This window comes from Condylura cristata, unplaced genomic scaffold (genome assembly GCF_000260355.1).
Source record: "Condylura cristata isolate star-nosed mole 26May11 unplaced genomic scaffold, ConCri1.0 scaffold00010, whole genome shotgun sequence".
In the NCBI taxonomy this organism is placed as follows: domain Eukaryota; kingdom Metazoa; phylum Chordata; class Mammalia; order Eulipotyphla; family Talpidae; genus Condylura; species Condylura cristata.
In genome coordinates, this window is record NW_004567111.1 from 4,861,047 (window position 1) to 4,887,838 (window position 26,792).

A 26,792-nucleotide genomic window follows, 5' to 3' on the forward strand; every position below is an offset into this window, starting at 1 on the left:
CTAGGGAAAAACAAGTACAACTTTTTTTTTTTTTTTTAAAGATTTTATTTCTATTTGTGCATACAGAACTGGGATACAGGCCAGAGATGTGGAGGGTGAGAGAATTCACCAGAGTCAGAGTGGAGTGCAGAACAAGCAGACCGACGAAGTACACTGCTGAGGGGAGCAGCGGGCGGGTCAGGAGAGGTCCGGCCACGCCATGTGGTCACCTCCGGGGCAGGCGGGAATCGAACTCATGAGGAAGCGGCTTTAGATTCTCAGTGCTGTGCTTTAACCCACTGCGCCACCAGGGAGGGCCCACAAGTACAACCTTTTAGTGGCACTGAAAAATAAGGACAGTCACGAAGGCGGGAGAGGACCCAAGAGAGGCAACGATGGACCCCCCCCCACCCCGCTTTAGATGGAGGCCACGAAGGGGTGCAGCCTCAAAACCAGAATGAACCGGGGTGAAGCCCACTGCCCTGGAGAGCTGCGGCAGGTGTACGTGCCGCCACATCCCACTGTGTGCCCAGTCACTGGTACTCAAAGTCACTGTTGCTCAGTCAGGTGGCGGAAATAACGGAATCAGCTCTCCAAGAGTTGATGAGTCCAGAAGAACTGATGATTTCAATTAATCATCGTTTTAATAACCAGCATCTAATAAGTTAAGGCTCGCAAGGGGTAGGCCTCACAACCAAGAAACCGCAAAGACACTACACCCCACAAGCAGTCAGGTTTCAGAGATGGAAATGAGCGGATACCCTACAAAGCCACTTAATTATGTTTACAGAAATAAAAGGCAAACTTAAAAGCTTCTATGGGAAATGAGAAAAGATAAAAAGCTCTGAGTCATAGTTTAAAGAACCAAGTAGAAATCCTAGAACTGGAATATAAACAATTGAAATAAGAAACAAAATGGGAAAGTAATTAAGACAACACATCTCAAGAGACAGTGAGGAAGACAAGTCAGAAATAATAGCCCCTGCCGAAAACAAAAATGAAAAATAGCAAAGAGCGGGCAGGAGACACGGAAGATACACGAAAAGGTCTAACATAAAAGTTACTTATTCGTTGATTCATTTCTAAATCCAGAAGGAGGGAAATTATGTCAGAAGTGATAAAGGAGGTAAATTTTCAAAAAAAAAAAAGTTGAAAGGTATTAATTGATCTATAGACTCAATAAATTCAATGAATTCTAGGTACATGTGTACATTCATGAGAGAAAAACCAAAGAAAATCTGACAAAAGAGAGAAATTCACAAAAGTACAAAAACAGAATTTTCTGTAATTCAGCAGAGTAGAATGTAAGCTGAAGTCTCCCCAGAAATACCCAGAGGCAGAGGAATAATATTTTCGGTCAGCCAGAAACCAATGACCAAACTAAGAAACCCTTCCGCGAATGGAAGCAAAATCGTCATTGGCTGGCAGCACAGAAGTGTCCCCCGCAGCACAACTACGAAACAAGCAGTGCACACAGGGCTCCCCAGGGCCTGCTAATGCCTGGTCTTTGACCCTGGTTCCTGACACGTTGCTCCAAAGCTCCTTGGAATTTCCTGAGTGAGAGGAGCACCTTTGTTCTCATGAGGTGACACTGGGTAGGCGCCGGGATGGGGGCTGGTCACTAAAAAGACCAGGCCAGAATTAGAAGCTGGGAAGGTTCGGCCCCACCCCCACCCTCCGGAGAAGGGGGGTGAGTCGGGAAAACTAACAAGTAACTGACTAGACCTACACTACCAAGTCCCGACAAAGACCCCAAAGTACGGGATTCCGAGAACTTCTGTGTGGAGAAAGTGTCCCCCTTCCAGCAGAGCAGTGGCCTTCGCCTCCCTGGGTTCAGAAGCTCCATGTCATCTCCGGGAGCCCTCAGCTCCATCCCATGTGTGGCCCCATTGCCTGAAATCTGCATCCTTGATCATAACCTTTCATATCAAAAAGGCAGTAAGTGCATCTCCCTGAGCACCTTGAGTGGGCCTAGTAAATTAGGGAACCTGAGGAGTGGTCCTAGGAGCCCCAAGTTAGGGCCATTCGGAAGGACAGGTGACAGGCTAGGACTTGTTACTGGCCTCTGCGTCTCGAGGTGCTGAGCCCCCCGCAACTCGTGGGTCGATGCCCACTCCAGGCTGGGCCTCAGAAGCAAAGCGGACTGCGGGAACGAAGCTGACGCTGGAGAACCCGCCAGATGGGGCCGTGTGGCCAGGCGGCAAGTCAGGTGCAGTAGAAAGTAAAGGGAAAATCTTCCTCACAACACCTCCGAGTAAATTCCCACACTGAGGCAAAAGGGTAAGTACGGGGTAGAACGCAACAAATACTGGCTATCTCAAGTAAAAGGGAAGAATCACAATGACCTGTGACTGCACAGAAGCCAAGAGAAAGTCCTAGGTCCTTGGCATAGGGACCTTGTCTGTCCTGCTGGGAAAGATGGAAGCTTACTGATATTAGGCTTGAGTAAGCTGAGTACGCTGTAATGTTCTACCAAACGATTAGAAATGCTATTATTTTATGCCCGAAGATGGGCATAAAATCAAACAATGTATGTGCAAAAGGAAAACCACAGAGCTGGACAAAAAGAAAGTATTTTCAAATAGGATTAAATTTAAACACCAGTTTATCAAATGACGTTAGCTTTCTGTGAAGCAAATGGTCCAGGCACAAGACAAAGATGAAATCTGGCTAAAAAATTGTATGTTGGTTACCATGGATCATGTAAAATATCTGAATACAGACTGGCAGAGAGTGAAGGAAGAGCAAAGATACAGCACACGAAAGAGAAGCACAGGGCTTCTCGTGCCAGCACGTGAGGGCAGGACCCTGGAGAACACAAGAACGAAGACCGAGGCCAAAGGCAAACCACAGAAAGCGCCCCTCGCACATCTCTCGGCAGCAGGGACACGCACAGGAGTTACCTCAGGGAGCCGGAAGAGCATGGCCCAGACGGCTAGGGTGCACGGAGGGAAACAGCTGTAACAACACCCGCGAGCAGGACACAGCTCTGCCTGTGTGACTCGGCCCACGGCAGCCCAGGAAGGTCAGGGGAAGAAGCGCAGGCCGCCCTCTAGCCCTCAGTCCTGCGTCGCTACCCTCCGCTGCCAGCCCCCAATTCGAGACAGTGTGTTTCTGTTGCTAAGGACCAGGGGTGCTGCTTATCTTTAAAATATCTGTTGACTAAAATACACAAAGAGAAAAGTACCTATGTCAGCAACATGCTGATACATCCCGTGATGAACTGGGCCGAGCAGGGGCCTTCCAAAGCGCATGTCCACCTGGAATCCGCAAGTGTCACCTTATCTGGAAGGAGGGGCTGGGCAGGTGTGATCAACAGGCCACAGTGGGTTGCCTGGGCCCTAAAGCCAAGCACTGCTGCGTTCAAAGAGACAGAACTCTGAACACAGGAACCCAGGAGAACGCCAGCGAGCCTGGGGCTCGGGGCCACCAGGCCAGGGTGCGGAGGGTGAGTGGCATTAGCGAAGCCAGGGAGCGCGGAGAACAGATTCTCCCCTGCCCCAAGGGAAGCAAGCAGCCAACCGCTAGACTTCAGATCTGTCTCCCGGAGCTTAGGCGAACAAACTTTTGCTGACTTAAGTCACCAGGTCGGTGATTAAAAATGTGACAGGGCAGCTCTGGCTAATACAGATCACAGAAAACTGGAAAGTAAGTATCTGCAGAAACGGGGCAAGGAGCAGCGCACGGGCACCTCAACGACAGGGCTGACCCTGCAGACGCGGGCACAGACGCCGGCACAAAATCACCCTCACGGTCCCAGCTCTTCTGGAAGCTAACAAGGAACAACGGATTCAGACGCTGAGGTGTGCGCAAGTCTAACTGTCCAGAAACCGCCAGGAGGGGTGCAGAATTCAGTCAGAATCATCATTAGCTCGGGGAAGATGAAGGAGTAGCTGAGGAGGGGAAGGAGGAGTAAGAAACCAGGCTTTGGGGCTTCAGACCCAGCTGGCGTCTACATGACGCCTGCTTTATAGAGATCTGTAACTAAACGGCCGTGTTCTGTGTCTTTTCTGTAGCTGTCTTTAAATAAGAAAAAAAGGGAGGAAGGAAGAATAAAGTCGCCAGTGGGTCACCGCCCTCGGGGACCCTGGGAAGCGTGGCCCTAAGCCCCCGATTCTGGGACGGCCTCCCCACAGCTCCCAACAGCTCCCCACAGCACCGCGCTCGCCCTCCTGCTGTGGCGGCAGGTTCTGGCCGCGGGTTGGGAACGGGTCCATGCCCTACGTGAGGGTCAAGCCAGGTGTCCTCCCAACGACGCGGTGCCCCTGTCAGTCATCAGGCCCGTTCTATTTACACCAGCCAGAGGAGCTTCTCCAACAGAGTGTGAGCCCTAACGCTGGTTCGAGAGCGAAAGAGAGAGAGGGGACAACAGGCGAGTGGGGTTAATGGTCAGCAGTGAAGAGGAGGACTGGACACGGCTGGGAAACGGCCCTGTCGGTGCCAGGACACGCCTGCGCACAGACACGAGAAGGAGATCTCGGCTGACCAGTTAGGAGCCCTTTCCAGGTTTGATAAAGCAAACGGGGTGTTGAGGAAGGGCCCAGTGCGGCCGCCTGGCGGGGCAGCAAAGTCAGGGCTGCTGTTACCTGCAGTCTTGTATTCATCTCCAGGAAATAGAAGTTCTTCTTTGAGTCCACGAGGAATTCCACGGTTCCCGCAGAAGAATACTGCACGGCTTTGGCCAGCGCCACGGCCTGCTCGCCCATGGCCCGCCGAGTCTCCGAATCTAGAAAAATGCTGAAAGCAAGGGGAGTCGCGTCAAACGAAAGCAGGCCTGGGTGGCCCATGTAAGCGCCCATCTAAGCTTTCTTAAGCTCCCTCAGCCAGCAGCCCCGTGCAGCGGGGAGGTCCACAGGCGCGCGTTAGCCGAGTCAGCCCTCTCAGTGAGTCAGCGGGTTTCTGTCAGCCAACGGCCTAAGCTCCCGCGTTGCCTGCGGCGTCCATCCTTCCAGCCGCCATTTCGGCGCGGGAGGCTTTCGACCAGGAAAACGGCCTCTGGTGAACTGCTGCACTCTAAACCTGGGGCAGAGACCGAAGCCTGACCCTGAGGATTCCTGGGTTCCCCGTTCGCGGCTCTGCCCTGTTGGCGGGTTTGCCACTGAGCAGCACCCACGCTCAGTCAGCTCGGGCGCCCCCTCGCCGGCGGCCGCCTCTCCGTCTCGTCTCCTCTCAGGTCCCCGACCACAAACCGGCGCACGCCTCACCGTTTCCTGGGCGCTGAGTTGTCTTATTTTTGTGCTTTTCTGTGTCCTGGTGCTTTACGAGCCCCTGAGTGCCCGGCGGGGCGCCCCGTCCCGGGAAGCCTGCGGTCCACCCGCCCTTCTCCTCTGAGGAAACCCCGACTCCTTGAGCGTTCTCTCACCTTCGTGCAAGCAGTTGCCGAGAACGAGCCAGGGACACCCTCCTGTCCTAAAGATACACACGACTCCAGCGAGCCCCTCAAAGCCTCGCGGCCCGAGCCAAGTCCAGCAGGGGCTACGGGCAGCGGGCAGGCCGCGGACCTCACCTGGGCGCCTCCTCCACCACTTTCTGATTTCGGCGCTGAATGGAACACTCTCTTTCGTTGAGCCACAGAGCATTGCCATGTTTGTCACCTAGGACCTGAGAGAACAGCGTCATCGTTACAACCAGCCCCATTTCATGGCGAGCCCCCACCCCCAATGTCCCCTTCCTTTGAGCCCCCCACCCCCAAAGTCCCCTTCCTTGCTGCGCTCCAGCCTCACAGGGCACAGCCCCGCCCCTCGGGCACTCTCCTCTTCTGGGGGATCTTAGGCGGAGGCTGCATTTACAACCAGAAAACGCACAAAGGCTTCAGGAAAAAACCCTGCCCCAGCTCCAAGGCGGTGGGGGATGCACCCCACCTAGGGCGGCGCCCGGAGGGGCCAGGGCAGCCTGCGCAGCCCAGGACCAGCGGCTGAGCAGGTGGGGGCTGGTGCGCCCGCTTGTCCGCACTCCACGTCCCTCAACCAAGAAGGCTATATGTTAGCTACATCCACTACGTTGTTGGTTGCTTGTGGCTGGGTGTTGTTACTGGGTTTTATTTCTGTTACAGGAAAACTGGCAAAAGGTCTGGGGTTAACAGGTAACAGATTGTGATTTTTCCCCTCTGTATTAATGGAAATAAGCTGGGGTTGCCAGATAAAATAACAGACACCAGTTATATTTGAATTTCTGACAAACAGTGAAGAAAAGTTTTAATAGAAATACAAAGGACATATTTTTACTCTTTGGAAGGACTTGTTTAGCTGAAATTCAAGTGTCACATCTATTTTAGCTAAGCTGGCGACCCTAAACTAGGCAGTGCTCTTAAACAGAATGCTGGCGTTCAGGAACGATTGGTCTGTCTTCAGAGTTAAAGAGCAGGTGTATGTTGCTGAATGCCTTACTAAGCTCACAGAGGTAAAAGCTGTTCTCGAAGTGAAATGACTAGGCGTTAATTTTAGCTCCAAACAGCTCTGCCACTTCCCTAGGCAAATCAGTTTCTCATGAATTATAAATAGCAGGTGATATAGGCTTATTATTTTATAGAGATACTGAAAGAATAATCAAGTAAAAAAGATCATGGTGATGTCACACCCTCTTGACAAAAGTATAACAGATTCCTGAGATAGGAATCAAGTTATACAGATTTCGCCTTTTACTTACTCAAACTTACTAGAACAATTCAGTCACTCTGAATGGAAGAAGTTATTTCCAATCAGAATAAGTGATATTTAGTCATAGTAATTAGAAAGCATTTTAATCTGTACCAACCTGAATCTCTATATGACGAGGGTTGTCAATAAATTTTTCTATTAGTAATCTATCGTCACCAAAACTAGAAGCTGCTTCTTGCGAAGAAAACCTAAAACCATCCCTGTAAAGGAAAACAGATGAACAGTCAAACAAACAAAAGATACAGTCCTCATTATAAAGCAAATCAACAAAACTTTCTGGCTCAATCCCGAGCAAATCAGAGGAAAAAGTCACTTCACACACAAAAAAACTAAATTAACTTTGGTTGAACTGCAATTCTTCCCCCTCATGAGCTGTGTGTGACCTCAGTGAGTCGTTTTCTTTCCCAGATCCTAGATATTCTTTTCGGAGCAGTAACATCAACTCGTATTTCCCCAGCTGTTACAAATGAGATGATTCAATAAGCCGTGCAATCATATAAAATTCCATCTCCATCTAATACACATTAATCCCACTAACAAAAAAAATCCATAAACACAGTTATTCCTGTGACTCAAAAGTGAGAAGGTGCACACAGACATGCAGAAGGCCCGAGTCTACCGCCCCAACGGACCAGAAGGGCAGCAGAGGCACTGAGGAGGGGCGAGCGGCAGGAGGGTGCGAAGGCGTCACTCGCATCTAAAAGACACCGCTGAAGCAACTGCCTCCCACATTCATGACCATCTTTTTTAAAATTGTTCACAATTGTTTACAAGAGTACAATTTTTTTAAACAAAAATACGGATTGAATTATTATTTTACACATTTTATTCGCAAACTATGTAACTGAAGCCACTATGATTACACGCATACATTACTCAACAGCTTTACTCAACTCATACACGAGGAAATGAGCTGATTCAGCCAGGGTAATTAAGGATACAGATTCCCATCCGGTGTTATATTCAGAATATAAAATCGATATGTAATTTTACAGTTAATAGCTTATTAATCTTCAGATTAAATACCCATTTTCAATGTACGACATTAAAATTCCTCCAACCTTTTCATCTGCCAACAGCAATCAGCAATATTTTAAATAATTATTTATTTCTATACTTGAACAGGCAAGTATTGCAAGTAAACACTAAGCATAAATTTTAAAACATATTGCAAAAGGTCCTATTTCTCAAAGATCTCAGGGGAAAGGTATCAGTTTTCTTAGTTCTCCAGTACTTTCTTGATTTAAGGGAATGGGCTTCAGGTCTCAGGAGACTGCAAACCTCAAAGAAAGTAAAGTACAGTGACTCATTGTTCTCAATACCATATAAATACCTTCTTATTAGACAGGACACAGTGACTCAGGAAAAAACACAGTACTTTACAGCTTGTCTCTTCTGTAATGACTGAAAGCTCTCATTTTGCATTTAAGTTAAGAACATCAAAAGTGAAAAATCAGAGGCACTCACACAGATTATCAAGTTTGACAACATCTGCAGCATTATTGAGGAGCTCATGAAAAACTGCATCAAGAACACTGGCCTCAGTTATACATGCAGTCAGTAACTATTCACTAACCACAGAACTATGTACCTAATGCCTGCTAGGTGCTGAGGATACAAAAATAAAACAGAAACAGTCTCCCCGATACCTAAACTCGTGGGAATATTCCCAAATGCAGACGCGATCCCTTCTCCGTTTGTGCCGAAATACGTCCCTTAACTTTGGTCAGGGGAAAGGAAGCCAGAGAGGATGAAAAGACCTGTGTCTACTTTCAATAGCCTTCATCACACTTGCTCTAATCTATTATGTAAAAACAACAAGCCTGATCATTTTTAAACTTAGATGTTCTAAAGATTCAAGACCAATGATAGTGGCTACTTCCCTGAAAAAAGCTTAAGAAAGATGCTGGATGAGGGCGGCACTCCTTCAGAGAAAGATTAAAGTAATTAACTACTACTAAGTTTTCCTTCCAAAGAAAACTGAAATTTTTGCAGATTATGCAAAAATAAATTTCTTCTCTAGGAAGAAGGCGGGAAGAAGCAACAGATCCTGCACAGCAGGACACGAACAGCTGGTGACGCCAGAAGTCGCAGATAGATGGTATTTTCCGGGCTGGTCTCTCCATTTTTCTGCACATTTGATTTTTCCAAATTAACTTGAAATAGAGGGCAACTTTTTTTAAAAAAATGAGGAGCATGCATCGTTAAATCAAATAGTGTTATATCTTTGTTTCAGAGCTGCTTTATTTATCAAGCTGGAAAGAGTCATATATTAAGAAAATGATTTACGGACATACTTAGTAATAACATGAACTTCTTTTGCATTGATTATAGGCCAAGAAAGGATTAAAGTGTTAACAAAATGATGACCAATATGTGAACGGATATAATAATTTCTGAAAATACTGAATTCTAAATTAAAAATCTATAGATTAGCCCTCCCTGGTGGCACAATGGGTTAAAGCGCAGCACTATGAAGCTGTGGCAGCCCCCGCAGCAGGAGTTGGATCGGATCCCTGCCCAGGGAGTGACCCACAGGGCGCAGCAGACAGCCCTGTCTTTCACCTGCGGCTCCCCTCCATGCTGTTATTTCAGGCATCTGTCTGTCCTGCTTCCCACTCTGTCTCTGGTGACTCCTCTCACACATACACACAAAAACCCCCCGCACCTCAGGACTGTACCCCAGTTCTTGTATGCATAAATATATACCTTTTCTTTAAATCTATAGATTAACAGCAGCATAGCAAAGTTCAGTGCCCAGAAACCGTGAGACGTAATCCGCACCATAAAAGAATATGTTAGTAATGGCAGCTCTGGAGAATGACAAGAAGTCAGGGATCCTAAGAAGAGTAATGAAAAACAAATGCTAAGGTTTTCACAGTGGAATTGCCACACAAAAGAGAAAAAAAAAAAAGATCAAGTGAGAAAATACACATCTTTAAAACCATTTAGTTGTGCTTGACATCATCACCACAGCTTTGTCTCCTATGTTGGGGCCACAGCAAATTGTCCTTCCCAAAGGAGGCCACCACCAGGTAGCCCATTTCCCGAGTTCATCTCAGGGGCGCCACTCCCTGGTGAGGCCCTTTCCCTTGAATCTGAGCTGATGTGCACTCACTGAAGGGCAAGAGAAAGTGCTGGAAGGAACCTGTATGCCTTCTGAGGCTGGATCATTAAAAGTAACACAGCTCCCTGGAAGGGATCATGCTTTGTGAAATAAACCAGAAAGGAAAGGAAAAACACCGGATGGTTTCACTCATAGCAGGAGAGAAAATAATAATAATAATGATGATGATGATGATGAACAGCTATATAACCAGAGACATTTTACGGGGTGGAGCGGGAAATAGAATCAAAAACAGTGGGGGGAGGGTAGCGCACTGGACTATGGTGATGGCACACGGGTGATTTGGTGCTGGGAAGCCCACGGGGATTACAACTGAGATGGAAAAAGGCACAAAATGATGCAAAAATAAACTGTTATATTATTTAAAAAAAAAAAAGTAATACAGCTCCCACTTGGATTTGAAACAACTGTCCTTGAGCCCCATGTTCATGATCTCAGAAGACCAAAGCCGCCATACTGCGAGGAAGCCCGAGTCACTGTGGAGAGGTCCACTGCATTTAGAGGTTATGGGTCTATTTCTTTGTATGTTTCAATGTGCGGATAGTTTTTAAAAAAATAATGTTAGGAATTTGTTGAATTGCTAGGAGTGTACGTTCTCCACGCTAAACTCGCCAGTAGCTTCCCATCCCACTAACAGCCACCCGCAAGGTCCACTACACCAGACCCCCATTACACCCACGAGCCCTCAGCCCATCTCCCCTGTTCTGCCCTCGCCAGCTGGTGACCGTGTCGATCCCAGATTGGCTCAGGGAAGGCATGTGCACCTCCCTGGCATGGATGCTTAACTCCATGCTGGAATGTGTCTCCTCCGTGAGGAAAACCCTGACCAGTCTGTTTAGCATGGGACTTCCCTCCAACAACGCCCAGGGCTCTTTCTTACCCCACTGACCCCTCCCTTCCCCAGTGGCAACAGATCTTCTCTGGCTTTGTTCACTGTCTCCTCCTGCACTGAACCTTGGGCATGGCATGAGTCATGCAGCCTATGGGACTCTTCTCAAGTTAAGGCTTAAGGTGATTTAAAATGCATGAAGAAATATGCATAGCAAACAAATTTTACTCAAAATTTAAAAAATAATAACTAAGTTGGGGTAAGGGGTATGGTTCTTGACCCAGGAGTAAGCTCCAGTGACATGTCCACAATCACTGTAATTTAAGAGACATTTAAAACTGTAATGTAATCAACTGTGTGATTTTCTAAACAGTAAAAAGTTCCACAGCAATTACTTCCACATTACTTTGCTGCCTGTCTTGGAAGAAATGCTAAATTCCCGAAGGAGACTACTCAACAAAATATATACCTTTTATTCTTCATCCACGTTCATGAACCAGTCCTGAATGGTATGGCTCCATAAATTCAAAGGGTAAGAATACATATCTAGCATATAAACTCCAGGGAGGAACATTTTATTTTGTCTGGTTTTGTCCATGACTCTATTTCTGGAAACTAATACAGTGCCTGTCACACAGCAGGCTCTCAACAAATATTGCCAACCCACACGTGGTTTCATTCTTGCTGGGTAAGCTTAACATGGGAAAGAGAATCTGAAATTACCTCAGTCCGTATCTGGTATCAGAGTCACTAGAGAAACAGGGTTTTATTATTATTTTTAGATTTATTTACTTATTTGTGCACACACAGACTGGCGTACATGCCAGAGGTGTGGGAGGGTGAAAGGATTCACCAGAGACAGAGTGGGAAAACAGAACAGAAGGATTAAATGAAATACACCGCTGAGAGGAGCAGCAGGCCTGATAGGAGAGGTCTGCTGCGCCCTGTGGGTCAGCTCCCTGGCTGAGGATCAAACTCGTGCTGCAGTGGCTACAGATAGCTTCACAGTGCTGCACTGTGTAATTTCTTACACCAGCCCGAGACAGGTTCTTAAAGACCTGTATTTGCCATACAGCAACTCCTCTCAACACAAGCCACACACTTTCTCGGAAGCGCAACCAAAAAACCATGGTGTTCTGAGACTACATACAACTATCTGCTCAAGTCTCTGATATGGTGGTTTCCCAAAAGATTTTACAAGATAATAAGGATTTTCACCTTAGTTGTTCACTTTATAACCTAATTTCTTACTTAGGTTTGTACTAGATGATGTTCACACTAACTACTCCAAAATTCGCTCTAAGAGACTTGGGAGTGTAGGGAAGAAAGGAAAAAGAAAAGAAAGGAAGAATCAGAACAAACCAGGTGAAAGACCAAATTCCCTCTGAAGGGCAGGAAAGACAACATCAACAAAACCAGTTCAATGATTTGTTTTCACCCCTCTTCCATAACACTCAGACATCTCCCTCACTCTCTTGCTGCTATGCCTGAAAATAGATGACACAAATCTGAACAGAGCCCTTTAAAATCTGTTCCTATGAGGGAGTTTTAAAAAAATATTTCTTGTCAAATACTGAGGTGTATCAATCAAATGCCTTAGGGCTTCTAAATTTTGTCTTTAAAGAGTTACTTTTGGGGCCCTCCCTGATGGCTCAGCGGGTTAAAGCACAGCACTGAGAATCTAAAGCCGCTTCCGCAGGAGTTCAATTCCCGCCAGCCCCGGAGGTGACCACATGGCGTGGCAGACCTCTCCTGACCCGCCCTCTGCTCCCCTCAGCAGTGTACTTCGTGGATCTGCCTGTTCTGCTCCCCACTCTGTCTCTGGTGAAGCCTCTCACCGCCCCTGAGCCTCTCGCCTGTACCCCAGTTCTGTATGCACAAATAAATAAAATCTTAAAAAAAAAAAAAAAAGAGTTACTTTTGATTTCTAACAGTATTCATAAGAAAGTGTTCCACATTTGCAAGAGAGGACACTACATATATAGGGGAAATACAGTAATATTAAATTTTAAAAGAAAATATATTTCATATCATAAAATTATCAAAGTAGTTCACTACTTCTGTAGACAAAGGAAAGCAAGAATACATTGAGTACATATTCTACAGCTAAAAACCAGTGAATTCTGCTTGGAAAACAGGATCATGAGCATAATTGTAATCTACTGGGGGAAAAAAAGTAATGCTTTGTTAATCTTTAAGAAAATAAAAATCTTTCCATAATAGGATAATCATCATCAAAATATAAATAAAGGCGTTTTCTAGAGCATTCCCAATTATTTCTCCTATCTACAGGAGTAACAATTAGATGGCTATTGTATTTCTTCCTTTATGCTTTGGGATCTGTTTACTTGTCAGTTTAATAAAACTGGGAGCTGCAATTTTCATCAAAAGTATATTTTGGACAGCATCTCACCTGGTCTCTTCATCATCCCAAGCGATCCGCATGCCTTTCCCGCCGCCACCTGCTGAGGCCTTGATCATGACAGGGTAGCCTAGCAGCAGGGGAGAATTAGACAGAAGTTCAGACTTTGATCATTTGGATGCATGAACATGACAACTGCCCACATGTTCAATAACGCAGAAGACAATAACTAATTTATTTAAAAGTTCCTTTCTTTAGAGTCAGGAAAATAACACCAGTGGATTAATCATGGGTACACATATTTTTAAGAAGTGAGTGTGATCATTTTAAAAGAAAAAAATTCATATGTATCAATAAACATAATATTTTCCCTAGTAGTGATATAAAAAGTTAAGAAAACAAGTTGCTTGACAATGGATTCCAAAAGTGGAAGTGGATACAGATGAACTAACCGGAGATATAAGGAAGCAATTTGTTTACACAGCACTAAGGAAAATCACACGTATATACCTATGACTCACCAAGACTACTATTTGCATGTATATGAAAATTAAGTTCTTAAAAAAAAAAATTACATTCTCTTTTTTCCAGAGTAGTACTTCATGAGTAGCTGGGGCATTTTCATCTTAAAAATCACTGGGAACTCCTACAGTTTTAATCAGCAAAAACTGACAAGATGGTTTTGGGGGGAAATCAAGCTATGATTATTATATGATGGGCAGAAGCAGAGGGCCCAGGGCCAGCTGATGTCAGTGGAGAGACTAGTACACTCTTTCATTCATTCAGCAAGCAGTGTCTGGACTGGTGGGTGTCACGGAAACACAAAACTAGGTCTAAAAAAAAAATGGTATTTTTCCCACTGATGGGGCTGCGGGAGAGGAGAGATACTTCTGGAAATTTCCAGCTCAAGTTTTGTAAGAGAAAAAACAATCATAAAATTGACATTAGGAACAGGATTGAGAACTTGGGTTAATTATTAGAAAGTAAAATTTTTGACAGCACAAGCCACCCGTAAGAGTTTATCAAGTTACAGTCTCTTTGTTCAGAGACTTCCTGAAAGCGTGTGGCAGTACATGCCTCCGTCTACTTGCCTCTGCCCTTTTCTGAAGGAAAAGGACTCTTCCTGGCTGTGACACTCCAAAAGCACTAAACACTTGCTATAGGATCTTAGAGGGAAGGGGAAAGGAGGGTCAGAGGTCCGTGGCCTTTGACCTCTGAACCTCAAAGCAACATCTAAGCATCAATTTAGTTAAAATGGAACTCACTTCTTCTTAAGTGTTTAAAAATGGCTTCAATCTCTCAAGTGCCAGTACAGATGATAGTATAGATAACTTGGGCCAGTGTTTTTTAAACAATGCTAAGTGCAGTTTGGAGACGGCAAACACACCGTTTCACACTGGGAAGCTTGCAACCCAGGAAGACAGAAGGTACCCAAATAATTGCATCACTGGGGACTCAGAAGAAGCAGGGGGCACAGGGCGGGAAGAGCAAAGGGATGTGTGCTTTTTAAGAAAAGCATGTGGCGAAAAGGGCGGAAGAGGCCAGGCTTCCAGGGAGGGGCAGGCCTTGAACACTAGAGGCAGGAATCATGGGAAAATAAAGAGGAACCAGCCATGAGACGAGTGCAAGGAGCAACTGGAAAAACTTTAGAGTATCTGTAGGATGGCAGAGGAAGAGAGCTGAGACTTTGCTTGCCTTGTGCCAGCAGGACAGGAAGAGGGCAGCAGCCTGAGGGCAGCGGGGCGGGGCGGGGGGAGGAGGCAGAAGTCAAGGAAGGAGGAGGAGTCTGGTCTTGAGCAGTTTAGAAACAGAATCTAGAAATGAGAAACGACACGGCAGGATCCTTTTGACAGGAGTGGGCCCGCAGCCCCCCAGAACGTGTTGTTAATTCACCAACCAAACTATCACATAAATAGGAAGCAGATGAGATATGACATCCACATCCCATAATCCCTACTGTTTCAGTTCCCTCGGAGGATCTGGAAATTTGCAGTCACTGATTCCAGTGCTAACCCCATTTTGGCTGCCAACTCTGGATCTTAGACACACAGGGATTGGAGAGGTTAGGGTGCACTTGGCCGCAAGGAACTAGGACTCAAAATAAGTTGTCAACAAGTACGGTTCTATGTTCAGAAGAGGTGAGACTCACTTGGGCCACAGGGCAATGTTTGCTGAGCATTAACAATAGGACCCCGTCCAGCTCCTCCACAGAGGCACTACAGACTTGCCCTTGAAGAACCCAGGAAGGCAGAGCACCCTGACACAGCTCTAGTGAGGCAAGTAAACAACTGGGAGCAAGGAAGAGACTGGCAGCAGTCAGGGCTATCACATTCACTGTGTCTCAATCTAATCTTTGAGCTCTAATTGGAAATAATAGAAGGGTGAGGTTTTCTACTCAACTCATGCCAAGTCATCACACTCTGGAGCGCACATGCTTTTAGGCAGTCACCCTGCCTGGAGAACAAGCCACTACAACAGGAAGGAAAAGAACACTCCACACAGCTGACAGTAAGCACTAGCCAGAGCCCAGTCCCTCCTCCCTGCTTTTTAACTGTGTCTCTGTGACTCTACACAGGGGAAGTCAGAGGGTGTCGGGAACTGGAAGAAAAAGGGAAAAAAACAAAAAAGGTTCAGTCAAAAGGTGATGTTTCAGGAAGAAAAAAAAAAAAAAACAAAACAGAAAAGGCCAAGTTGACTGTCATGGCTGCCCCGTGCTAGCCCTCCTTAGGACAGGACATTTCCACCGGGGCCTGCCCCTCCCCTCTCATCCCTTGGAGTATTCCTTCTGTCCACGGCGCGTTTCACTTTATGGACTTCAACTGACTTGGCTGAAACCTTCCTTAAGGTAACAAAATTCTCCCGGGGTTTCAAAAGGAGACAAATCTCCTGCTATGAAAAGATTGTTTTTGACAAGAAAAGCTCAGACCCTGTGCTAGCTGCAAGTTTCTCCCGTCTTCCCGCCCCCTCCTCGGATGCCCACTGCTACCACCTCTACACCTCCAGCCCCAGAGATAACAGCACACACTGTCAAGGGGCACGAGGTCTCCGTCCTTTTCTCCCCTTCTGTACAATTAGAGAAACAAACGCTTCCAAACACTATGTGATTAAAAAAAAAGCGGGGGGCCTCCCAAGTGGCACAAGGGTTAAGTCTCTGCACTATGAAGCTATCTGCAGCCCCTGCAGCATGAGCTCAACCCCCAAAGAGGGAGCTGACCCACAGGGCACGCAGACCTCTCCTGTTCCCTCTCCGCAACCCCAGAAGTCTTTCAGTCCATCTGCCTGTTCTGCTCCCCACTCTATCTCTGGTGAATCCTCTCAATCCCCTGTACCTCTGGCTGTACCCCAGTTTTTCTATGCATGAATAAATCTTTTTTTTAACAAAAAAAGAAGATTCTAATTTGTAAATAACGTAAGATGATGCAATCATCAATGTGAAGTCAATAAAGTTCAGAAAATAATTCTCATACATTTGAGCCTTATTTTCCTACAAACTTCTGTTAGTCTAACCTGATGCATTCAAGGGCAGCCTACAAGAATGGATGAGTCATAGTCATTAAGAAGCACCATTTTAAACAAGCATAAGTTTAATTGAATCATTCTAGATTTTTCTTTAAATTATCAATTTGCTGAGAGTATAGCATGGTTTCCTTTACTATTCCCAGGTATCTCATTACAAAATTGGAGATTAAGGGAAGATCAGAAAATTATATCAAGTCAAGGTCTATAAATATTGTGGAGGGGGCACTTGAGAATGTACAATTATACAAGTCATTTGAATATTTACATATATATGTCCATTCAGATTCATCCACTGAAGGAACTCTCGCTGAATGTCTGTTATGAGTATCCTTTTAAGTACTAGAAATATAAAGGAAATTTACCCGCGGCCAATTTCACTATAAAGTAACAAAATGTACAAAACAACCGTGTACAAAAATAAATATTTAATTCAGGGAACACCATACTATTTTTTTTTTTTTGCTATAACAAACTTTTAATTTCTTGAGCAAGGATGGATTTAACCAGTGTTCTCGATTGATTCTTCCAGAATCAACTTGGTTGTAAGACACTTGTCATAGTGGTGGTGTTTTTTTCTGTATTTTAATTGTCTGCCGATGTATTTCTGGTTCCCTGGGAACTATCATACACATACCACAGCTATTTCTAGCTCTTAGCACCTATTTAAGTGCTATTTGGGTACTTTAAAATTCACTGGAGTTGTATCACAAAAAAGCTTTCTTTCTGTGACCCTAATGTTGCCAGGTTTAACAAATCAAAATACAGTATGCACATTGAAATTTGAACACCAGATAAGTAGCAAAAAATCTTTAATAAGTCTCATGCAATATTTGGTATATATTTGAACTAAAAAATTATTTGTGGTTTACCTGAAATTCAAATTTAACTGGATATTCTAAATTTTATCTGGTAAGCAAACCTAAAAGAAGACCCATAAGTATCTATTATCTATACTAACAAAGGGGCCACTTCCTACTATGCTTAAGACCAGAACTATTTTATACTCTAAGTAACATAGATACTAAAAACATGACTATCTAGAAAGATAGTCATTACATGGTCACAATCTTGAAAGGTCTGTATGAGGATGGAGGCACGTTTTCAAGCAATTCAGTTAATTGTGGGGGGTCCAAAAAACATTAAATAAGGACTTTCTTTAAAATGAGGCTTTTATGCATAGCTATCCACATATGTACAAGCAGCTCTGAAGGCCAGAGAAGCAACTCAGATTTTGGAATCCTGGAGACTTTATGAAGACTATACTAGTTACTAAATCTGACAAACAGCATCTAAGAAGTAGGACTTAGAATAGGGGAGGGCGTGAACGGGCAGCGGCATTTAATCAAAGTCACAGTTTTAACTTCATATTCTGGGAATAATAGTGGCAAAACACAACACCTCTGGACCGAGGAAATAAAATTGAGAGGGACATGATTACAAGAAACCTCTAGAATTCTACAAGTTTGAGGTTCCTCAAGTTGGTACAAATGGTGGCACTCTCTGGGTCACTTGTCATGGCATCAAAGTTTGACAGAGAAGGATGACCCACAGGAGCAGCCTTGCTGTGCTTGAGGATTGTTCAACACTTGAAATGAGCTTCGGATCTGTTGCTGGCTGAAGTCCACCTGGGACCCTTTGACGAAGGCCAAGCTATCAGAGTCAACCACCACTCTTGCCCTACCCTGTTCAAATACCCTGTCGTCGGGGTTGACAACTGTATCCAGAGAAAATTTGTATTGGAATCCGGAGCATCCACCTCCCTCCACCTCCAGCCTGAGAAATTGTGACCCTTCGGTGATTTCCAGAAGCCTCTGGACACAGCTTTCCGTAAGCTGGATCTGTCCTTCTCCAGCCTCGGGGCTAGAGAACGATGCTTCCCGATTCGCCTGAGGTCGCAGGGAAGCCGCAAAGAGCCTGCCCCTCTGCCAGGGGGTGACCGCTCTCAGGGCAGCGGCCGCTAGGGACAGCCCCCGGGGGGCCGCCATCTTCCTCCACAGTCCCACCATACTATTTTTTAAGAGAGGAACAATCCATTCAACATCAGAGGCAGTGAGATATTTCCACAGCAAAGCAATTTCTGGAAATGCTGTGAGACAAAGAGCATACTTCAGAAGCAACTGCTGTAGTCTGTCTGTTCCCCACACTTTATAACTCAATTTTCACTCACCAACTCTTCCTTTTAGCAGTTATTTGCGAATGATGTGTATATTTGTATCGTTAGGCAGAGTATTCTCTCATGTGTGTATTTACATATACAAGGTCTAATTGTCTTGTAGTTGGTTCAAGATATGTTTATGGATCATCTGTGAAGATATTCTATTCATCACTTATTTAAAATACGGTCTTGAAATCTCCAACTATTATCCAACTATTTATCCACTAAATCCTATGTTTACTGCATATACTCAGGGTCTCTGCTATCTGGGGCACATGTGTCTTTAATAGTACAATACCTGATGGAGGAAGAGAATAGATTCATGCAAGGAGGTGGGGGAGAAGGAACTAACGTGACCATTAACCCAGTCACAGAGACTCCCATATCAGACTGCTGTAGGGAACATCAGAAGCTCGGACCTTAGGGTAAAGATACAGAGACTGGGCCCATTCTGAGATTCCACAGTTACCCAAAATCAGCAGCAAACAGGCCACTCCACAAAGGAGTGAGTCCCTCCCATAGAGGAAAGGACTATCTCAGGGCAATCTCTGCACTGGGCAGCAGCCTCCTGCCACCCGTGACCTGCACCTGCCGGACTCCTCTGCACTGACCTCCCCAGTGGAGGCCGCTCTCCTAAGGCCGCCAGCCAGCAGCCATGCAGGCCTCTCTCAGCAAACCTGTCCCACTGGGGCAGCTCTTCCTGCCTGCTTATATCTATGCAAGTGTCTTTTACTTCTCTGTCCTTTCCCCTAATAAACCTGCTCTTTAAATATAATGAGTCTCTATCTTATGGAGAAACTCGCCACATGCCACTGAAAGGGGAGCTCTGGGAAAACCTTTCCCAGAGTGAACCCAAGGACCCCGAACTTGGGTTTCTTGTAACAGTCGTAGGCTGTCTATTTTATCTGTTACTAGGAAAGCCATCTCAGTTCTCTTTCAGTAATTATTTGCATGGAATCTACTTCTGACTCAAGATCTAAAGTTGATCCTCTGTAGGCAGCGTATAGTTGGATCATGTTTTATTATCTATCCTGCCAGTATCTACCATAGTGAGATTTCATTTCATACCCACTAAGATAGGCCATAATACTGGGGGGAAAAAACCAGTAGGCGTTGGCAAGATGTGGAGAAACTGGAATTGTCATTCACTGAAAGAAATCAAACACAAAAGATTATGCGATTCCATTTACATGAAATATCCAGGATAGGTAAATCCATAAAGTAAATTAGTAATAGCTAGGGGGTGGAGCAAGGGGGTGAGGGAGTGTTAAGAAGTGAACACTAATGGGTAAGGAGTTTTGTGGGGTTTTTTTTTTAAGATTTATGTATTTGTGCATACAGAGCTGGGGTACAGGCCTGAGATGAAGGGACAGTGAGAGGATTCACCAGAGACAGAGCGGGGAGCAGAACAGACAGATCATTGAAGTACACTGCTGAGGGGAGCAGTGGGCGGGTCAGGAGAGGTCTGCCACGCCATGTGGTCACCTCCGGGGCAGGCAGGAATCAAACTCATGGGGAAGTGGCTTTAGCTTGTTAGTGCTTTGCTTTAACCCGCTGAGCCACCAGGGAGGGCCAGGTAAGGCGTTTCTTTAGGGCATAATGACAAATGTGCTAGAATTTAGGCAGTGTCGATGGTTTCAAAACTTGTGAACATAGTGAAATTACTACTACCAACATAAGATTAGTTCCCATTACTATACACAAATTTCACCTCAATGAAACTGTACACAAATACTGAACATGTTCATTTCGTAATATATGTGGTGTATTTAGTAGGGCACGTACTAAGGTGTGCAATGTCCTTTGAAATGCGCCAAAAGAAAGATGGCGGAACAGATGGAGCAATAGATGAGAAAGCAAATCTAGCAAAAAATTAATAGTGGGATCTTGGTGTTGGATGTAAAGGTAAAAGCTTTTCCCAAGTGTTGTATGATTGAAATTTTTCAAATAATATATTAGGGAAAGGTTGACACAAAAGAAAAATTCCCATTACTCCTGAGTGCTCTGCTGAACTTTAGGATATGATAGCAGGGCAGCACGCCTGCAGGCGGTTCAGAGTGTCTTCACTGAAAGGCTACAAGGAGCCGCCTAAGTGAAGACCTAGCAAAAGTCTCCCGGCCCCCTGACCCTCACAAAAAAAGCCTTCTTCTAAGGCCCAGCCCTTAAGTTTGGTGTGTTCTAGAAACAGCAAGTGTCTGGCAGCAGGGGTTGAGTGATACAAAATGCAGAGTGGAAAGAAAAGTGGGTGCCAAGTCACATGCCGTCTGCAGACAGTAAAGGAATTTTGATTTTGATTTTATCTGCACCCGAAGGGAATGGGGAGGCTCTAATACAGGGATGGAGTGGTTGCGATGGGGTGTGTTCTTATTATTAGGTTGAAAATAGCTTGCTGGCTGCTGTGGGAAGAATGGCTTTGAAGTGTTTAGGAAAAGCAGTGGAGAAACTATTGTGATGCCCGGACAAGGACAATGGAAGACTGAATGGGGGCACTGGTGGGAGTGAGGACAGGGATTAGTGCATATGGGAGATATTCTGAGTGAAGAATTGATGGGATCCATTGAAAGACTGACAATAGGATGACAAGAGACACCAGGAAAGATCCTGGGTTTTAGCTTTAGCCACTGAGTGAACTGAGTGACATTTACTGAGATGTTAAAACTAAGAGAGAAGCAGATTTGAAGTATAGTACATGGAAGGCTCAGGAAAATCTCATTTAAATTGGGCATGAGTGGCGGTGTGAGAAAGACTGGAAAAGAATAGAATCACAATAAGCTGGAAGTTGTTAAGGGGCCGATTTGAGATTTGTAATTTCTTTGCCTCTTAAGAATCAATTTGACTTGACTGTATTAAGATCCTTTAAGCCAGAAAAAACAATCAAACTGTAATGCAAATCAAGCTCACTGATTTGTAGTCTACCTGAAAGGTTAAAGATGAATTGGGAGTCAAGAGCCCTGTATCTCTCAACTTAGAGAAGTCAAGGGGGGAAATCAGGAGTTAGAATGAGGGCGACAAGCAGAAGAGGGGAAAAAAAAACCCTCTGGCAGTAACACGTTAATTCTTCGCTGCCTCTCCCCAGTCAATGATAAGAGACTATATGTTTCTCTAATTCCACACGTACGTGCCCAAGTGCCTTCCAGTATTTTTCACAATGTGGTGACTCAAATTTCAGTTCTCATCCTCTAATCCCATTAGTTTAGCCAAAGTATAATGAAAAATCTATGGCCTTTGGAGCTAAATAAATCTAAATTTAAAGCAGGCCCACTGCTCAGTAGCTCTGTGACCTTGAGCAAATTACTTACCATTTCTAATCCTCAGTTTCTTAAATGTAAATGAAAATAATTAACCCAAGCATTAGCATTAGAAATAACAGTCACAAAGTGCCTGCTACTTGGAAAAAATGCTCCATAAACAAGAGCTACTGTTATGTAAAAGGCACCTAATTCATCAGTGCTCAATGCAGTTAATTTCCTCCCTTGGCAGCGTGGATTCCTGTTTCCAGAAGAGAAGTAAAGACAAGAGAGAAGACCAAAGGGCAACACATAAAACATGAGAATTTCGTTTCACCATGTAACAGAGAAAGAAGCAAAACAGAGAAATCTATGAATAGGTATGACACGTGGGCAGTCCTACGAATGGACAGGTGATAATTCGGCTGTTTAGAACTAGAAACATATTTTCGCATGGAGCCAGTGATTGGTGTTCAACTCTTAGATAAAGTCACAAAATCATCAGTCATGAAATCATCAGTCATGAAAATGTGACCCATCACAATAAACTAGTAGCAAGCAAAACCAGTGAACTACCAAATACAGAAAACCAAGAGACTCCAATAATATGTCATTTATTTTAGACATTAGCACTTGAGGGAAGGGTTTTATGAGAGGTTCCCGTGGTGACTGAGAAGGGGTTTTCAGGGAAATTCCAAAAGCTTTATAAAGCTGATGACCCTGGTTCTTTATTATGTTTTATTTCACCTCAAATTTTATGGCTTCCCCTTCTTTCAGAAGAGCAAAACACTAGTACTCTTATACTTAATAGACATGATTGCAATCATTTATTTCACAAATGAGAGGAGTAATTGAAGAAGAAAAAGAAGGCAGAAGAGAGGAAAGAGTGACAAAGGACTGTGGGCAAGTATAAAGAAAACAACCTTCGGTGATTAGGGCACCTCAGTAGTAAACACTGAAAAGCCGGTAAAGCACAGCATTAAAATATGAAGGAAGGAACAGCAAGTGATGGGAACTAGCAGATTCCTGGTGATTTTAAAGATCACAGGTAGGTAGGTAGGTTGTTCAGTTGGTTGGTTGGTTGGTTGGCTGGCTGGCTGGCTGGCTGGCTTTTTCAAGATAAAAGATATGAAGCAAGAAAATGCAGCCACTTTCTATACAAAAGAAGCGCTCTAGTTGAAGATTCATAACTCAAAAGGTGGCACGCCAAGGTAACGCAAGACATTTTTCTAACTCCTTTTTCTGTCTCCTCCAATCTTCTGTCCTTATATAGCTACTGTTGCAATAATGATGTCATTATGCCCGATAGTGTAGATAATAAGTAGCTAAACTCGGGTTAGAAAGATGGCTTTTGGAAGTGAGAAGACAACAGATTAAGATGAAATTATTTTAGGAAAGTCTCCTCAAATGCTAGTAGGTATGTTTCATGTCTCTTAAGTTATAAGAAAGAATAATAATTTCAACCTTCAGAAAGAAGCTTTTGGTTTTCTCAGAGAAATAAACCAAAATCAGTATAGGACAGTGCAACTTATTTAGCAATCTAGAGATCTTCCAATGGAATTGTGAAATGCCTTCTGAAAATGTTGATGATTCTGAAGAAAAGATTAATAAAGAGCTGTTGTAGTCCCAAAAATATTTTCTTGGGCCTGACCTTAAACCCAGGACTATCTTAGAGAAAATTTTGCAAAACAAGTAAAGCACACTTAATAATATTTTGGCCAAACCCACATAATTTAGCCAAACCCCTAGAAACAGGGATGCAAAAAGTCAGATTTTTCAGAGCAGAACTGCTAAGGTAGCTGATCCTTTGCAACGAATGCACTTTCAGGCCTTTCTGTAGATTGCCACTATGTAAATGTTGTCAAATCAAATGTGTTCCAAAGGTATAAAATAATTCTAACTATTCAACCTTAATGAGAAAACAGGACCCAGAAAATGTTAATGAGGGTGCTGAAAAGCTTGGCCCTCTGTAGGAATGCTGAGACTCCAGTGGCTGTGAATTCCTCTAATATCTCTCCTGTAGCTGCAAATTCCGATCTAATGTATGCAACTTATAGTATGATTTTGAAACTTGTCAAGTGATTAATGGCTTTGCTAAATCACGATGACCGTGTAGTCCTTATGCATTTTCCTACTTAGTGGACACTGAAATTACAAGTGTTGTCCGGAACATCAGGAGTCCAGCAGGAGGCACCGCCCCTGGCAATGGCGCCTGAAGCTGCCCAGAGACAGCCTTCAAGCCGCCTTTCCTTACCTGCTACTTCAAGGCAGAATGTGCAGTTGAAAGTTCCTACAGTGCTTTCTCTTTGCTATCAAGAGTATTAAAATGATAGCTAGTATCTTAGGAATAGGCTAAAAACTTGAAGAGTTCTGTGAAATTGTGATATTTTTATTTCAATCTCATATCCTTAACTTGAGTAAGTTGCATTCAACTTCGTACATATAAATGTACATGACATTCAATCAAGAATTCTCAAGACAATTCCCTTCTTTTAATTAACCAGTGATTTCATCTTACAAAGAGCTGTAATTAGGTCAAATTACTCTCTGCAGTTCACTTTAATTACAGAATATGGTAATTCTGCTGATAAATTCTCCCAGAGCAACAGGTCATCAAAAACCTAGGACTATTCTACCAGTGTTTGCACTATGGGAATGACTTATTACCTATTTACTCAGCTTTATCTGCAAAAAGACATAGAAACGCTACCAAAGTTAATTTAAGAACTTACCAATTTCCCTTGCAATTCTGACAGCTTCATCTGCATCCTGTAAAAGCAGGAAATGAGAGCCAACATTAATCCCATCAGCCATTGCACCATGTCTTTAGGGCAGTCATATATTGCACTACTGTCTCCTCCGATTCATTTAATGTTCGATTTTACAACCTTCTAACTCTTTTCATTCGGAGAAATGTAAAATTAATACCATAAGTGGAATGTAAATTCTACCTCATCATTATTATATGAAGAAACTCAAAGCAGTTTGAAATGAGCTGGCAGGAAGCTCTACCAGAATTGCCTGATGATTTGGTGCAGTTGCTGGGATTTAAGAGCAGAATTTACATGTTTACCATCAATACTGAATCATAAATCAGATCATTAAAGCTTGTCCACAGCCAGCTTGTTCCTGTCCCTCTGCCTTTTCTAGGTCATGTTTTCCTAGATTCTGTCAGCAGGGGGAGTTGATTCTCTATTGTTTGGGAGGAGTCTTAACAGATTTTCCAGAAATAAAGAAGTCCGTTTCTATTATCTACAGGAATTGCCAATATTCCTCGAAATGTTAATTTTACCTCCATTATTCTTTCTTTTTTCTTTCATCTTTTTTTAGGTACATATTTTGTCACCACTGGTTACATCCTGTTACCAACTGAAAACTTAAATTCAACTAACCAATCCCCAAAGTCAAGAAAATGCAGTCACAACAGTACAAAGTAACAAGTTAGGAATATAAGGATTATTATTGCTAACCATCACCCAATGCCACTGGGGCTTTTAAGGAGCTGAAAGGACAAGAATTTCCCCTGAATCTAAGCCATTCATTGATCACTGACCATGACTAAATGGGCTACATTTCCCCCATACAACAATAAAGAGAAATCTGAAAAGGTGTTAAGTCCAAGCCTCCTTCTAAATTAATTTCTTACAGCTCAGTCACATAAACTAAACTATGACAAGAATTGTTTGAAACAATTGGCTGGTAAGAATGTTGGAATTTTTAGGAAACAATTTTAAACGACTAATGTGAAACCTGGCTTTTTTTTTTTTAAGCTTTTTAACTAATACTTTAAAAATGTAGAGTAACCATGTCAGAATCTCCCCACCTCTCCACCCCCCCCCCCCGTAAGGGGGCAGGGGATGTTTAGAACTGGTTCATTTATGTCTAATAAAACAAATCTTCCTTAAAAGTCTTCAGTACCTAATAACATCCCCTGACTAAGGAGGTTGGCAGGGGAAGTTGTCAGAAAAATTTAATTTCCTTTCATTAGCCAGTCTGCTCCACAAATAGATGCTTGTTAAGTTCAAAGCGGTCCTGAGAACGACATCAGTTTTAAGTCTTTTTTTTTTTCCTCCAAGCAGTCACATCTGCTAATGAGATTTTCCAAATAACAATTGTTTTCAAGTCAGAGATAAATCTATACCTCTACCCTCCCCCCAAAATCAAAGTTTACTGCTTTATTACACCTTGCTGTTTTTGCTGACCCTACATTCTCTAAATTTTAGCTTAAAGGGATAAAAATCCATGAAAAGGGTCATTTAGGAATGTTAGTGGTTTCCCCACATTGAGCTGGAAGGTTCTTTGTTCGAGCCAGTGACAGTTATTGGAGAATACTTCCCCTTAATAGCCTCTCTGTCAGGAAGTGTTAAACCCGCCAAATGCCACAATTAGTGCCCCGAACAAAATACAGGAGCGCGGGGCTGATGGAAATGGGTTGTAAGACGCCACAAGGAAAGTTTCCGCGTCTTTCTTTCAAAGGGCGAGTGGTACATTTGCGAAAGATATTGTGAGAGGAAAGAAACTCCCGCCTCAGAAGTGTGTTGCCCTGAGGAACTAACTGACCAGCGGGCGAGCGGAGCGAGGGGCCGAGGCGGCTCCTCCTGGCGCACTCTGCCGTCCGTTCACGTTCGCGCGAATCTCACACGGCCGGAGAGGCCAGGCCGAGAGGACAGCCACACAGAACCTCTCGGAATCCCCGACCGCCTCCAGCCCAGCACCTCTAGAAACTGCACGAAACACTCTTGTCTTCAACTTCAGTTTTCTTACTGTGAAAAGCAAATTCTACCAAGTGAAAGCGCCAGTAAAATCAAACTGCCTTAAAAATAGCTTTTGCTTCTCATTCGTTCCTCCCAAAATATTTTACTGAGGACACATTATGCACTAGACATTAAAAAACTCTTATCAGTTTCAATAATAAGCTATTAAATATACTTACTCAGC

The 26,792-nt window shown here is 44.0% G+C and overlaps 1 protein-coding gene and 1 pseudogene across 1 annotated transcript in view; both read right to left on the minus strand.

The window, feature by feature from the left end:
* PCCA (propionyl CoA carboxylase, alpha polypeptide) overlaps positions 1–26,792 on the minus strand; it is a 270,962-nt gene that overhangs the window by 159,456 nt on the left and 84,714 nt on the right. The window contains exons 9-13 of the mRNA XM_012723156.1: positions 24,587–24,623; positions 13,005–13,083; positions 6,733–6,835; positions 5,486–5,580; positions 4,566–4,716 (exon numbers count right to left, since the gene is read on the minus strand). Of these exons, the coding sequence (XP_012578610.1) occupies positions 4,566–4,716; positions 5,486–5,580; positions 6,733–6,835; positions 13,005–13,083; positions 24,587–24,623 (465 nt within the window). The remainder of the gene's footprint in view (positions 1–4,565; positions 4,717–5,485; positions 5,581–6,732; positions 6,836–13,004; positions 13,084–24,586; positions 24,624–26,792) is intronic.
* Positions 17,798–18,457, minus strand: LOC101620457 (annotated as a pseudogene).